General features: G+C 41.8%; 1 protein-coding gene across 1 annotated transcript; it reads right to left on the reverse strand.

Moving 5' to 3' along the window:
- Positions 1-3436: 3436 nt before the first annotated feature.
- Positions 3437-10361, reverse strand: NUP42 (nucleoporin 42). Its single transcript, XM_014248460.2, has 7 exons — positions 10243-10361; positions 8675-8927; positions 7926-8020; positions 7527-7603; positions 5484-5570; positions 4294-4378; positions 3437-4156 (listed from the first exon to the last, which is right to left on the reverse strand). The coding sequence occupies exons 1-7, from the start codon at positions 10349-10351 to the stop codon at positions 3537-3539; spliced, it is 1326 nt and encodes a 441-aa protein (XP_014103935.1). The 5' UTR covers positions 10352-10361; the 3' UTR covers positions 3437-3536.
- Positions 10362-13907: the final 3546 nt, after the last annotated feature.

A 13907-nucleotide genomic window follows, 5' to 3' on the forward strand; every position in this document is an offset into this window, starting at 1 on the left:
CCTTAGCTTGTTCTCTGAGGCTTAAATCCAGTCAGCTGATTATTTGCAGTCCATCTTCCCTCATTCAGTGTGAGGCTACCATGCCACTTGCTGCTGCACGTTGTGAAACTCCAGAGCATGGGGCTACTGTGATGTTTCATTTTTTATGACCTAATTGTAATGCTTTCTGAGGTTCACAGTCGTTTTTTTTTTTCCTTCTCAGCTGCTAAATCACATTTTAAGATCTGCCAGTGCTGCTAGTATGTGAGGAAAAAGGGCAGAGAAAATTCCATTTGTTAGATGCTGGGTTGGTTCCTCAGCTGGGGCAGTGGAGAATTTCTCTCCTGTATACAGCCAGCCTCAAGTGCTGCTGTCTGGGGATTAATCCATGATCTCTTGAAAATCAAAACTTCATTCTTCAAATTAGTTGTTTGCACCACACTGCAGGAATTTCAGTGACTCATAAATCCTGTTATTTCAAAGTAGGGGAAGTACTTGAAAGTATCACATGGAGCTTGAATGTTCCAGCCTATTTCACAGAGCAAGATTTTCAGCTAATCAGGACATTACACATCTTTGCTTGGACATTCACCTCATGTTTTCTGTTCTAAATCAAAATACAGTAAGTGACATCTGTGAGTTTGATGCCACCCTATATATGTTTTTATATGCCAGACTACAATATTTTGATTTTCTGGGGAGCAGCCATATACCAAACTGTCTTAGTTTATGAAAATGAAAAAAAAAACCAGTTGCAAAAAGGAGAAGCTAAAAAAAAAGAAAGAATTGTAGCTAATAGAAGGTATTATTTTTTGTGCTTGCAACTTTGATATCAAGTATACCAAAAGCAGAAAAGAACAAACATTAAAAAGACAAGAAAAGAAAAGAAAAGAAAAGAAAAGAAAAGAAAAGAAAAGAAAAGAAAAGAAAAGAAAAGAAAAGAAAAGAAAAGAAAAGAAAAGAAAAGAAAAGAAAAGAAAAGAAAAGAAAAGAAAAGAAAAGAAAAGAAAAGAAAAGAAAAGAAAAGAAGAAAAGAAAAGAAAAGAAAAGAAAAGAAAAGAAAAGAAAAGAAAAGAAAAGAAGAAAAGAAAAGAAAAGAAAAGAAAAGAAAAGAAAAGAAAAGAAAAGAAAAGAAAAGAAAAGAAAAGAAAAGAATAGAAAAGCTATGCAGAGAAAAGAAAAGAAATGAAAAGAAAAGAAAAGAAAAGAAAAGAAAAGAAAAGAAAAGCAAAAAAGAGAAAAGAAAAGAAAAGCAACAAAACGAAAAGAAAAGAAAAGAAAAGAAAAGAAAAGAAAAGAAAAGAAAAGAAAAGAAAAGAAAAGAAAAGAAAAGAAAAGAAAAGAAAAGAAAAGAAAAGAAAAGAAAAGAAATACAGAGAAAATATTGGGATAGATTGCTTCCGTCTAACGAATTGTTGCCTATTTTCTGCAGTTTCGTGAGCCCCCTAGAGTAATATTATTCCTTTCTCTTCTCTCCTATCCTATCCTTATCCCTACTTCTGCAGCCAAACACACAGCTTGCCTTTTGCCAGGTAAGTCATACCACACTGCTCCCTGCCATCTTTTCAGCTGCTCAGAAGCCCATTTGTGAAAACACCAAAACCTAGTACCTCTGTAATAGTAATTTAAAAAAACTTTTAAGGGTGAGGAGTTGTTTTTAAGAAAACACATTTGATTGAACTTTTTTGTTTCTTGTCACTGGAATTAGGAACACCTCACCTAATCTTTGTTTATTAACGGCAGTGTGACCTAGCATTTAAAAATTCCCTTCTTCCTCTAGGTCTCTGTGTGTCAGAAGGATGTTTGAGAACATCTAGCCAATATTGCTTGGGTGTGTGCAAGAGAATATCCAGATTTTTATGGCCTTACAATTCCTTTTTTTTTTTTTAAAGCAAAATACTTCAGTTTAAAACAGCATATGCTCACTTTTTAAGCCTGGAAAGCTCTTAGAGCAGTTTAGCAGCAGCAGGCTGCCGAGATATTAACACCTGCAAATTTCTGCTACATCTGCACTGAGCACACACACTGAGGAACCTGGATCTCCATGAAGGCTGCAGAGCTTCTCCCCCCAGCCCACCATTCTAGATATTGTTCCAGTCATTCCCACTGTTTTAGCAAGCCAATATCTGATGGACCTGTAGTCGGATACATGACACAGGTGAAGTTTTACAGAGAACCACAAGGTCCATACTGAGAACTGAAATGTTATCTACAAGTGTGAAAGAAACCATTGATTTAGTTATGTGTATCCTGAAGTTAACATTTGATTTCCTCTTAAAGATGAGGTTTGGTTATTATAGACTATTAAGGGAAGGGCCTGGTCAACAGCAAATGTGGGAATTCCAAGCACAGAAAGTTCTCAAAATCTTGTGAATGTAGGTTTAAACACAGACATGAACAGAGGGTTCAACCTGAGACACTGGAAAAGGCTTCCAGATTTAGATACTGTGAGCAAAAATGTGGGTTTGTAGTTTAGATTGAAAGACATTAAGCTAAGTAGTAGAAAGTTTTAAGGTTTTGAAGTTAAGATATAGGAGTAGTTATAAAGGTAATAAGAAGTTTATGGTATACCAAGTAGTTTTGTGTGTCCCTGTCTGATTGGTTAAAAGTGTCTACACTGCGGCAAGAATGTATAAAACAAAATAATTAACTATTGGTGTGAAAGTAGAAACATTCTTTTGTGGCAGTAGTTTACTGGCTAATTAACCTTTCAGAGATCTTGTAACCTGTGGTCTTGTGAACATGGTGAAGACACTCACGCCTCCATGAGACCATAAAAGAATAATAAATCACACTTTAAAATGTCTCCCAGTGGTCCTGTCTCTCCTGAGTCCTGATAGCAAATGTTCTCCTTCCCTGAGTTTAGGACATCCTCTGGAAGACTCCTGACTCCTGCTTTAGAGTGTCTTGGCAACAAAATGGATCCCTTAACATCATGACTTCAGGAGAGGTAATAGCATATGCACCCATCAAGTTTTGAGAACCTGACAACAAAATGGCATCATTCACAGAAAGACAGTTTTGCTATTGCTTGCATAGTTTCACCTAAGAGGCATCAAAATAACAACCCACAAGCTCCTTCAGCAGGATGAATGCTTTCAGGGTCATCCTCTCCACATTATATGACATTACTACAGGCTTGGTGACCTCAGGCAAAACTACTAACAGCTGAATTGTGTCAACTGGCACAGGGAACTGTGCAGGACAAGGACAGAAGGGTGTAGAGTGGCACAGACCACAAAGGAGCCACCTCCTTCTCTCGACACACAATCCTTAAACACTGCACAAACCTTTGAAGAGGCAAAAGACAAGGCTATCCAATAACAGGCACTTGCACTGCATATGTCTTTCTAGGGTTCCATTCGCAGAAGGCTGTGAATATTTGACTGAAGTACTGTTTCTTTTGACAGAACTTTTTTATATACAGTGTTTCCCCAAAATTTCACAGGACAACAAATAGAAGGAAATGTTCCATTTTATTTCCAACAGGTCATTTCTCAAATGTAAAATTTAAAAATCTAAAATGTAAAAAGTTAACAGTAGCATTTTGTTTAATTTCAAAACATGTTACTTCTGAATAAACTTAAAAGGTCGAAAGCATTTAAAAGTTCTAACGGTGGTGGCTTAAGAGGAATCTTTCCAATTGTGAACTCCTTTGCTTCAAACTGTTGCCACTCTTCAGCTGATAACTCGCTCTTGGGTGTGAATAACTTCTCGGAGGCAGGGCTGGAGCTGCTGGCTGCAGCAGAGGCTGAGGTGACAGCATGTCCAGAGGCACTGGCGCTCTGTCCAAATAAAGCACCGCTCGAAGGCGAGGCAGAAGTGGCTATGGTGGCACTGAAGGCTCCAAAGGCTGGGAGTGGAGTGGTGCTTGCAGAGTTCACAGCAGAAGCGCTGCCAAAGCCTGAAAAGCCAGAAGTCCCAAAGCCACCAGCTGTGGCAGCTGTTTTAAAGGAGAAGGAGGCTGCGGATGGAGCGGCCGGGCTGCCAAAGCCGACGGATTGGGGTGCGCTAGGAGAGGATGCTGTCCCAAATGCAGGAGGATTTGCAGCAGCAGGAGAGCTCCCAGCAGCAGGGCTGCTCCCAGATGATGTGGAATTCGTGAGGTTGGAACTAGTTTTAAAGGAGAAACTGCTGGCACTGGTACTGCTGCTGCTGCTGCTGCTGACAGGAAAGCCTGCAAGTAGAGAATTTACCAAATGTATCAGAATGGCTTACCCCAGGGACACTAAACCACTGCTGTTTTTCAAAGATGCAGCAGCAGCAAACTACAGAAAAGGTTTAAATGTTTTGGTTCTTAGAACAGGAACTTACTTGACAGCCCAAAGCTTGAGGTTTGCTGTCCTCCCATTCCAAAGGCAGGTACAGGTTGAGTGCCCATGGCCTTGAAAGCAGAGAGCTGAAAAAATTCCAGAGACATACAAGAAAACTAGATTCCAAAACAAGGAACTCTCTCTCAGTAACTATTTGAAAGGAAAATAGAGCTGCCCAGTCCTACTGAATCAGACTCAGACCGTGCCGGACAGTGATCACTCCTCACAACTGCCTGTTCTTGCAGTGCTTTAAGTGCTCTAAGGCCACATATGCGCTTCTCTGTAAAACCCTCCAGAAATGCAAATCTGTTCCAACTGATCCATTTTTGCCTGTCAGTCACTGACCTGATCATCTCTGGGAGCTCTCTTTCTCACCTCTTACTATTCCAGCTTGTGCTCTGTAACTGCAGTTAGAGCACAGCTCGGACTCACTCTCTTCTGTCTCCCTGGCACATCCCATCTCCTGTGGTAAAGCCCAAATCCTGCTTGTCCACCTTCAGCACTGAGCAGACCAAGGGCTGGCATCGTATCACTCAACCTTTACTGCACTTCATGCACACTGCACTCAAATAGAGCCACTTCCTCTGTCTCTCTGATTATTTATTTCATAGGGGCTTGAACTCTTTGCTTCTGAAAACCCATCTCCTTCACAAGTGTTTGTCACCTCCCCAGGACCAATGACTCATTTCTATCTTCCAGTGTTACCCAAAGGGCTTCTCTCCCGCCTGTCTCTCATTTCTGGCATTGGCCAAATGCTCCATTTATCCTAAGGTCTCTTGGAGAGCAATTCTGCTCCAGGCTGCTGATTCTGTCTTGGAAGAGCCAACACCAGCAGCAGCACATGGGTGAAAAGGTGCAGTGGGGATTGGCCTCTTCCTGGTCATGCACACGACCAGATCCCAAACTTAAGCTCCAGTTGCTTTCATGTGGCTTGCAATGAGAGTGTTCCAAAGCTGGGATCAGCTGCTGCCTCGCTAACATGGAACCATACCTATACATTTTTTTCCCAGTTAACTGAAGGGGTTTATTATACCACCTGCAATTCACTCATTTCCAGAGTCAGAGAAGATGCCCAGGTGGCACATCACAATTACCCCAGCTCTGAGGTCTTTGTAAAAAACATCAGTGTAAATTACTTCATAAAAAAATTACATCAGGCACAGAGACACGCTGCCATTTGTGAACACTTACCAAAGCTGCTTTTGTTGTTGCATTTAAAGCTTTCAACTGAATTAGCCGATTTTTCCATTGTAGTGCTAACTTTTGGACAGCGTCTATCTGAAAAGGGATAAATAAATGCATGTTTTTATTACTTGAGACTTAAAAACAAAAGAGTCATCTGACAACTGAATGAAAAAAGATATCTAGAATTATGAAAGAAATTTCATTAACCCAAGAAGATATTTTCTTTCCTGAAACATCAATATGAGAAGTTGATGTCTTTGTTTTTAACAGAGTTCCTTTAAACTCACTTGCTATTGTCCTTAAATCAACCCTTTTACTTTACATAAGAGTAATATTCAAACAAGTTCTGGGATTTTTCAAATCAAGTTTTTTCCTGAATGAGATGCTTGGGGAAAAAAAAAAAAAAGACACAAGACAATATGTTCTATATATATGAGAACAGACTCTTCAATTTGGCTTTTCTACTTATGCACTCACACACTAAGTTGAAGTCCTAAGATTTACCTTAGCTTCTTCCATATTTTCAGAAAAAAAATACCCACTCTCAGGACACTGTAATTCAGAACAGTTTAACAGTACCATCCTAAAATAGTTAGTTTTGATGAAATTAACTTCCTTGACTTAAATCAACCCCCTTAGTGTGATCCATCAGATAACTGCACAGAACAGTGCAGCAATAAATGGTATCTGTGTCTTGATAACTGTGATTCAGTTTTAAGCAAAAACCTGAAAAGTCTTCAAATAACCTTTCAAGAATTTAAAATTTAAATTTCCTACATTTATACTTAAGTTTAGAAACACATCTAATTTGATGCCTGGCCTAATTGAATTTTCCTTAAAATCTAAACAAGTAAAACACCTAGTGTCACAAATGCCTGCAAAAATTGAATGAGTAAGCTTTTTGTAGACAAATTCCTTAATTTTTCAAAAGAGTCTTACATCACAAACATCAATAATTCTTTTGTGTCTAGTCACATGTTGGAAGATCATGTTGTTTGGTATCTGCTCCTATACAACAAACTGGAAAATTCAGATTTTTGATCCAGTTTAAGAATAGAAACACGGAAAAGACATGCTGTACTTAAACATTTTGTAAGAGAACCGTAGCATACAGTTATCATCTATACACTGAGAGTTTGGAAAACTTGTATTTACTGCTCTCAAACTTGCATTTACTGCTTTGATGAGATCACAATTTATTTATTTATATATTTAAATAGCCATGTATAGCATATTGTTTATTACTTGTTATTTATTATTATTTTGGTTTATTATTTTAACTGAAGTTTAAAAAAAAAAATACGTGCCTCCTGCCTCTAAAATGCAATTCTGGTAAATCTAAACATATGAAGCAAGAGTGGTGACAAGAGTGATTCCTTCTGTAGGAAGAACCAGGAAGAAGAGGAATGAGTGCAATGTAGTTGGAATTAATTTTTACTTATATATATTACATATATATTACATATATTTTACATATATCCAACAGCCTAATCTCTTTCCTGGCATAACATTAAACTCTGCTAGCTTCCTTGGTATTGACAGGACTACAAGGAAGGAATGATATATATATATTGGGAGATGTTTTATATAAAAACATACACCTTACTTCCAAATGAGTATATACATATCTGTTTCTAGAAAATAAGTATCTGCTATTTTCATCATTAATTCCCTGCAACAAAGGTATGTAAAAGAACAAGGTCAAATGAACTTGCCCAATCTTCTATTTAAAGCACCAAATAGCCACCTATAACAATCAAAATGACTAATAGCTTATAAAGTATTAAACTTCTGAGACCGGATTCAAGTAACTTCTACAAATAACACACAGGGAGCAGGGACAAGATTAAGTCAAGGAGTGTCTAGCAGCTATTTCTGCATTCTGCATTTTGCATTTTGATGCACAGGAATTGAAAAAGATTTTGGCATTCTGATCATCTCCTGGAGTTGGTAGATACATGAATCAAGAGTTCATAATTCAAACTGAAGAACAGTAACAAGTCCTGTCCCAAGAGTGTCCACACCAGCCAACACTTTTTAAATACTTACATAATTCCCAACAATATTGTTTGCTCTGCTGTCGTAATACTCCAGACGCAGCTCTTCTGGTGAGACATCTGAAAAGCCTACAAGGATAGGAATAGTCAAAAACCTCCAAGAAAACAGATTCATACTTCCAGCTTCCCTCTACAGTTACAAAGACATGGACATTGATACATTGTCTGTCTTAAGAGACTTACAGTCAGAGACAAAAAAAAAAAATATTCATTACGGAGTGTCAGAGATGTCAATGTCCAAAATTAAACTGCCATCAACTAGTATTCCTTTCTGTTGTATCACAAGGCAAATCATCACCTTGTAAATGGCTGCACAGAGGTACAACAGTGTGGGCAAATCACAGAAACATCCTAAAGAGCAGCAGAACACAACACTGAAAACATTACCTACCTGAGACATTCAGTTTTTCTTTCATTGGTGAGTAACATGAAAATATCCATTGTCCAGAAGATTCCCAAATTTCCATGTCTTTCACTACACATTCACTAACAAACAAAACAAAATCACAGATGAAGGGGAAATTGCATGGTCAACCCAAAAAATGCCAGTAACAGCCAATTCAGACAACTGGTTTGGATCCTAATCCAGAGTCAAAAACCTGCTGTCATGAAAACCAGGTCTTTTCTTAATGTCATTTTAAAGAAAGTAATGGAAAGTCTTTCCAAAACCTTGCTTCTTTGGGAAATCACACTGTGCTGTTCTCAGTTCCTGCCCTGTAGCTGCAGGTGCTGGTCACTTGTAACTGACTGGAACATACACCTCTGTGAAACCTGGTTTCAATAGCTATACTGTTGGCAGAAAAATCTTAAGTCTTAAGTGTCAAAAAACCAAGTAAAATTAGTTTTCTTAAAGGGGCTCTGATTTCTTATTTTCTGTTTCCTTCCTTATCCTCCTGACCACAATTTAAATACCACACCATCTTACTAATATCACAGTTGACTATCTGCCCAGCTCCCAAACAAGCATCACTTCCTCCCTATGACAGCATCATTCCAGAGAATCAAATGATGTTCGCTATGTTTCTTCCCGTGTCCCAGCTTTCTCCTCATGATCCTGTCCTCTGCGTTATCTCTAGGAAGTCAGTAAGCTTTCAACCTCCTCATTCTAAATGCTTTTAGTAAGACAGGACTATAACTTACAGAAGTCTCTCCTCTTCATCTTTGGAGCCCTCAGCAACACTTTGACTGTTGGCTAAGGCAGAGAACCTGTTCTGTGAAAAGTCTGCATTTCTGCTGCTGCCACCTGATGATCCAAAGTCAGAGGAGCCAAAGAATCCTCTTCCATGATCTCTGCTGCCACCCCATGTATCAGACTTGAACGAAGACGGCTGGATAACATTACTGTATCTCTGGTTAGAGGTACCCCATCCTCCTCCTCCTCTTCCGCTAGTAACTTCAAATTAAAAAAAAACCAAACAAAAAGCAAAGAACAGAAATTTTTAACCATTATATGACTTAACATCACCAACAAAAACTGTAAGTATTACTAGTGTTACAATGACAATAAAATGTTTGAAATTAAAATGTGGGTTTTTTCCTAATGAGTTAATCTCATCATTTAGTCAGCTTAGCTAGTGAGTTATCCAGGGTAGTTTTCAAATGCAACAGTTTGGGTTGGAAGGCACCTTTAAAAGACATCTAGTTCCATCTGCCCTGTGCCTTAACGAGCAGAGACACCTTCAACTAGATCGCTGTGCCTGCAACAACTTGTGGCACTGCAGAAAGACACTGGCTCAGGTTTGCTTAGGTTGTTTCATGAAGTAACTACCCCAGCAGAAAAAAATTAAATTTAACACACCATAAGTTTATGTTAGGGGCTCCTGCCTCCATAACTACAGCAGGGGCTCTGCTCCAGCACGGGGAACTCCTGAGTTTCGTTTTGAGACACACCCGTGCATGTTGTTACAGGCAAAGCCCCGACCCTCCTTCCAGCAGGAAGAAGGACAAGTGGTTGCAGTGAGTTCCTGCCGTGCCATCACTGCAGCCCTCAGCTCTCTGTCGTGCACCTTTCCTTCCCAAAGCTCCCCAACATCCAGAGCTGATGAGAATGGAAACAGATTTCACTGAGTACAACAAATAGCTGCTGCAAACTTGCTCGCTGCCCACGAGAACAGCTTCCCACTGCCTTGTGGCACATCCCACAGTCACGGAATCACAAGATCAGTTAAGCTGGAAAAGAGCTCTGAGACCATCGAGGTCACCCTATGACCAAACAGCACCTTGTCAACTAGACCAGGGCACAAGTGCCACATCCAGGCCTTCCTTAAACACCTCCAGAGATAGTGACACCAGCATCTCCCTGGGGACCCACTCCAACGTTTCGTCACCCTTTCTGTGAATGCCCAAGCCAAACCTTTCCTGGTGCAGCTTAAGGCTGTGTCGTCTCCTCCAGTCGCTGGTTGTCTGGGAGGAGAGACTGACCCCCACATGGCTACAGCCCCTTTCAGGCACTTATAGAAAGCGGTAAGCCTCCCCAAGTCTCCTTTGCTCCAGTCTAAACACCCCCAGCACCCTCACAGGACTTGTGCTCCAGGCCCTTGGCCAGAGCTCAACCCTGCGCGTGTCGGACCAGAGGCTGCCGCCGACAGCCGCGGCCGAGACCCGCCGGGCCCGCTCTGCTGCGGAGCTCCCGCCGGCAGCGGCGGCACGGAGCGCCCCGGGACGGGCCCAGCGCACCCTCCCGCCCCGTCCCGGCGCAGTGTGGGTACCGTGGGCCGGGGGAGGGCCGGGGCGGCCTGCGCCGCCGCGGGGGTGCTCGTTCCAGCAGCGGTCCCCGAAGCGGCAGTAGCCCCGCAGGAAGAACTGGCAGACGCCCATGGCCGCCCCGCCGTCGCGCGGCTCTGACGTGCCGGGAGCGCGCCGTGAGGCCGCGCGGAGCTCGGCCCCAGCAGAGCCGGCGGCAAACGCGGGCTGCCACCGAGAGGCGGGAATAGGCCGGCACGTACATCCAGTCAAACCAAGGGATAACAGTAACGAGCTGCTGATAAAGCCAAACACGGGTTTGATTTGTGCTGTCCAAGGCTTCAGCTACACAGTAAAATAGCCGCCCTCGGCTGTGAAGGCCCGTCGTTCACTTAAGGCCCTTCACGCAGCCTGCGCGGTAAGACGTTTCTGTGCTGTGTCTTTATGGGGAGACTGAGAAAGGTACAGCCCATGGCTACAGAATCATCAGGGTTGGAACAGACCTTTAGGATCATCCAGTCCAACCACCATCCCATCACTACCGCTGTAATCCACTAAACCACATCACCCAGCAGATCCAGGTGCTTCTTAAACACTCCCAGGGATGGTGATGTTGTCTGCAAAAATTGGATCGTTACCAAGTGACAAGCCAAAAACTATGAATTTGAAAGACTGTTTATTTCAGAGTTGCACAAGCCTGGGTGCTAGATAGTATTCCACAAATCGAGCACACCAACTATCAAAACTTTTTGCTATTTATGTATTTTAGCAAACAAAGGAATTAGAGTTCATTGGCTACAAGTTACATAGCTCTCTTATTAATTCATATTCTATCTTCTATTGGTTAATTATTCTCTCACTTCTCATGCCAATTAGTCTGCATGCTCAGTTTTCTCTTCTTGTGGGCCCATGGGTTTCTTGGGATAGTAGTCCATGAGTTGGTGGTCTCAGATCCCCCTGCTGGAATTACCTTTCACCCAGTCAGAGCTGGTTTCAGCACAGTTGTCGAGTTGTTTTTATTAGTTTCTTCCTTGTCTTGGGGGTTCTGACAAATGTCCTTGTGGCCCGTGAATTCTGCATTCTTTGTGTCCACTATCAGTGGTTCATCCTTCTTCCCAAGCTTTGTTAACCTCACCCAGGTATGAGATCACTGAAGCATGTCCAGCCCTGAACTTTAACAAGGCAATTCTACCTACAGGTAATTTGTTTTTCTAACACATGAGCATTATTTAGAGCGTGCCAGCTGCTATCTGTTTCGGGAATTTAATGTCCCTTCTTGTTGGTTGGGCTTGAAAGTAGATAAAGATCAAGCATTAAACAACACCCTTTTTAAAGAAAATTGTACCACATATTGCAGTGACTCCACCACCTCCCTTTGCAACCTATTCCAATGCCCGACCACCCTAACAGAGGAAGACTTTTTTCTAATTTCTAACCTGAATCTCCCCTGTCTCAGGTTAAGGCCATTTTCTCTAGTCCTCCCGCTGTATGTACAGTATAGCTTCAGGTTCTTGTGTCTGTATGGCAGATGCTGACCTGTTGCTGTTTGAAGTGTATAAAAGTGGGTGGCTGGCACACAGAGGCTGTGCTGCATTTAGGGATTCACCACCTAGCACCCATGTGTACAGCCATGTAACAAAGACTTCTGTGCATCAGGCACAGCACTGCCAGCCAGGCAAGGTGGGGATTGTCCCGCTTGGCTCTGCACTGGGGCAGCCTTACCTCCACTGCTGGGGGCAGTTTTGAGCACCTCAGTACAAGAAGGATATAAAGCTGTTAGAGAGCATCCAAAGGAAGGCAATGAAGATCAAGGGCTTTGAGGGGAAGCTGTGTGAGGAACACTTGGTCTGCTCAGCCTGGAGAAGATGAGACTGAGTTGCAGTCTGCAATGTCACAGGAAGTGGAGGGGCAGGCACTGATCTCCTCTCACTGGTGACCAGTGCCAGCACCTGAGGGAATGGCATGATGTTGTGTCAGGGGGGTTTAGGTTGGATGTTAGAAAAAGGTTCTTCACCTGGAGGGTGGCTGGGCACTGTAGAAAAGCTCCCCAGGGAAGTGGTCACAGCACCAACCTGACAGAGTTCAGGCACATGGTATGGCTCTTGGGGATGATCCTGTACAAAGCCAGGAGCTGGACTTCATGATCCTTGTGGGTCCCTTCCAACTCAGGATATTCTATGAACTCTACTCTGTGTGCAAATCTGCTTCTTGCACCCAACAGAATCCATATCTAGGAGTTCTGGGTATCCAGGTGGGGTGGCCAAAAGCCTTGACTAGACTACTTTGCTTCCTCTGGCAATGGAGAATTGGATGAGACTGTACATGTACATGCATCTACTGACCAGCTGATCATGGACTCCATCAAATCCTCTCCAGTACCAAGGTGGTGAGCAACTCAAAGGTGCCGTAGAGAGAGTCAAGAAAGTGCCAAAAGGGGAACAGAATTCTTAGATTGGTAGGTGCACTAGTGTTCCTCTTTCAAATGGTATATGTTTAGCAGTGTAACCAATCAGGGGGACTGGGGTCTTGTAAATATTGAAGGTCTGAACCTAAGGGTAAAGGAATTTGGGATCTTGAATATTATTATAATTATATATATTATATTATTATATTAATTATAATTATATTATTATATTTAATGTAGATTTAACAGTTCCTCCCCATAGCTGTCTAGGATGCATCCCAAAAAAACAGAATATGTTTAGGGGAGATCCAGTGACTAAAGATAAAATGAAGAGATATTGTCATCACTGGTGGCCGCTTTATAAACTGAAGTATGGGGAAAATGTGTAATTGCAGATTAATATATTACAGTGGATGTTGGAAAATGGGATGAGGGTTTATGTGCAAATGTTAGTTCCTTTCATTCCACACCCCTATAACAGCAGGGTGGAGATGGATAAAGAGGATATAGATCAAAATAAAGAGAACACAGGAGGTGAGGATTTTAGTCCTGTTGTGGCCTGTACTCAGAGCCAGTGGTAAGACAAACCACTTGGGTGGGTGCAGAGCAACAGCTGTTTTTTTTCTGGACAAGTTCCTTGTTCTGCTTTTGATTTTTTTTTAATTGGAAATGATCTGCTTGTTTATAATGAGAGAATCCTGAAGGAATGTATCAGCTTTTGGAAACTATCATGCTGACTCATAATCCTAACCGGTGGGATATGCAGGCTATATTGAACCCCTTTTTAATGTGTATGAAAAGAGAATGGTATTAGGGAAGGCAAAAAGATAAGCAGGGGTTGAGGGGTCAGAAATGGCCCCTCCTTTTGACCTGAATCCACATGCCATTTATGGGCAGGAACGGTCAACTTAAAGATATAAACATTAGGATGCTGGATGATTTTGATAATGAGTGAAGGGGACTGGAGGAAAGTGTGGAGGCATCCCTCACAGTTCATGTTTCAGTAAAGCTGGGGAATAAAGCAACAGATTTTTGATAGACAGCAAAGGCACACATTCAGTAATAACTATCACCAATGGGCTCACCAATAAAGTTACAATACCAATTGTTGGAGCAATGGGGAAAAAAGCTTTTGTGGCCAGTCCTACAAGTCATGGAGCGTGCACTTGGAGACAATAAATTGATCAAAGGGTAGATTTTAAACACGTCAATGAAACATTCTCTCTTTCGACACCATATTTTTCACACAGTCTTTGCACAGAAGTTCACAGGACAGCATATAGAAGG

Source organism: Pseudopodoces humilis, chromosome 1 (genome assembly GCF_049639895.1).
Source record: "Pseudopodoces humilis isolate 2021_Gansu_Grassland_sample_001 chromosome 1, ASM4963989v1, whole genome shotgun sequence".
Taxonomy (NCBI): Eukaryota; Metazoa; Chordata; class Aves; order Passeriformes; family Paridae; genus Pseudopodoces; species Pseudopodoces humilis.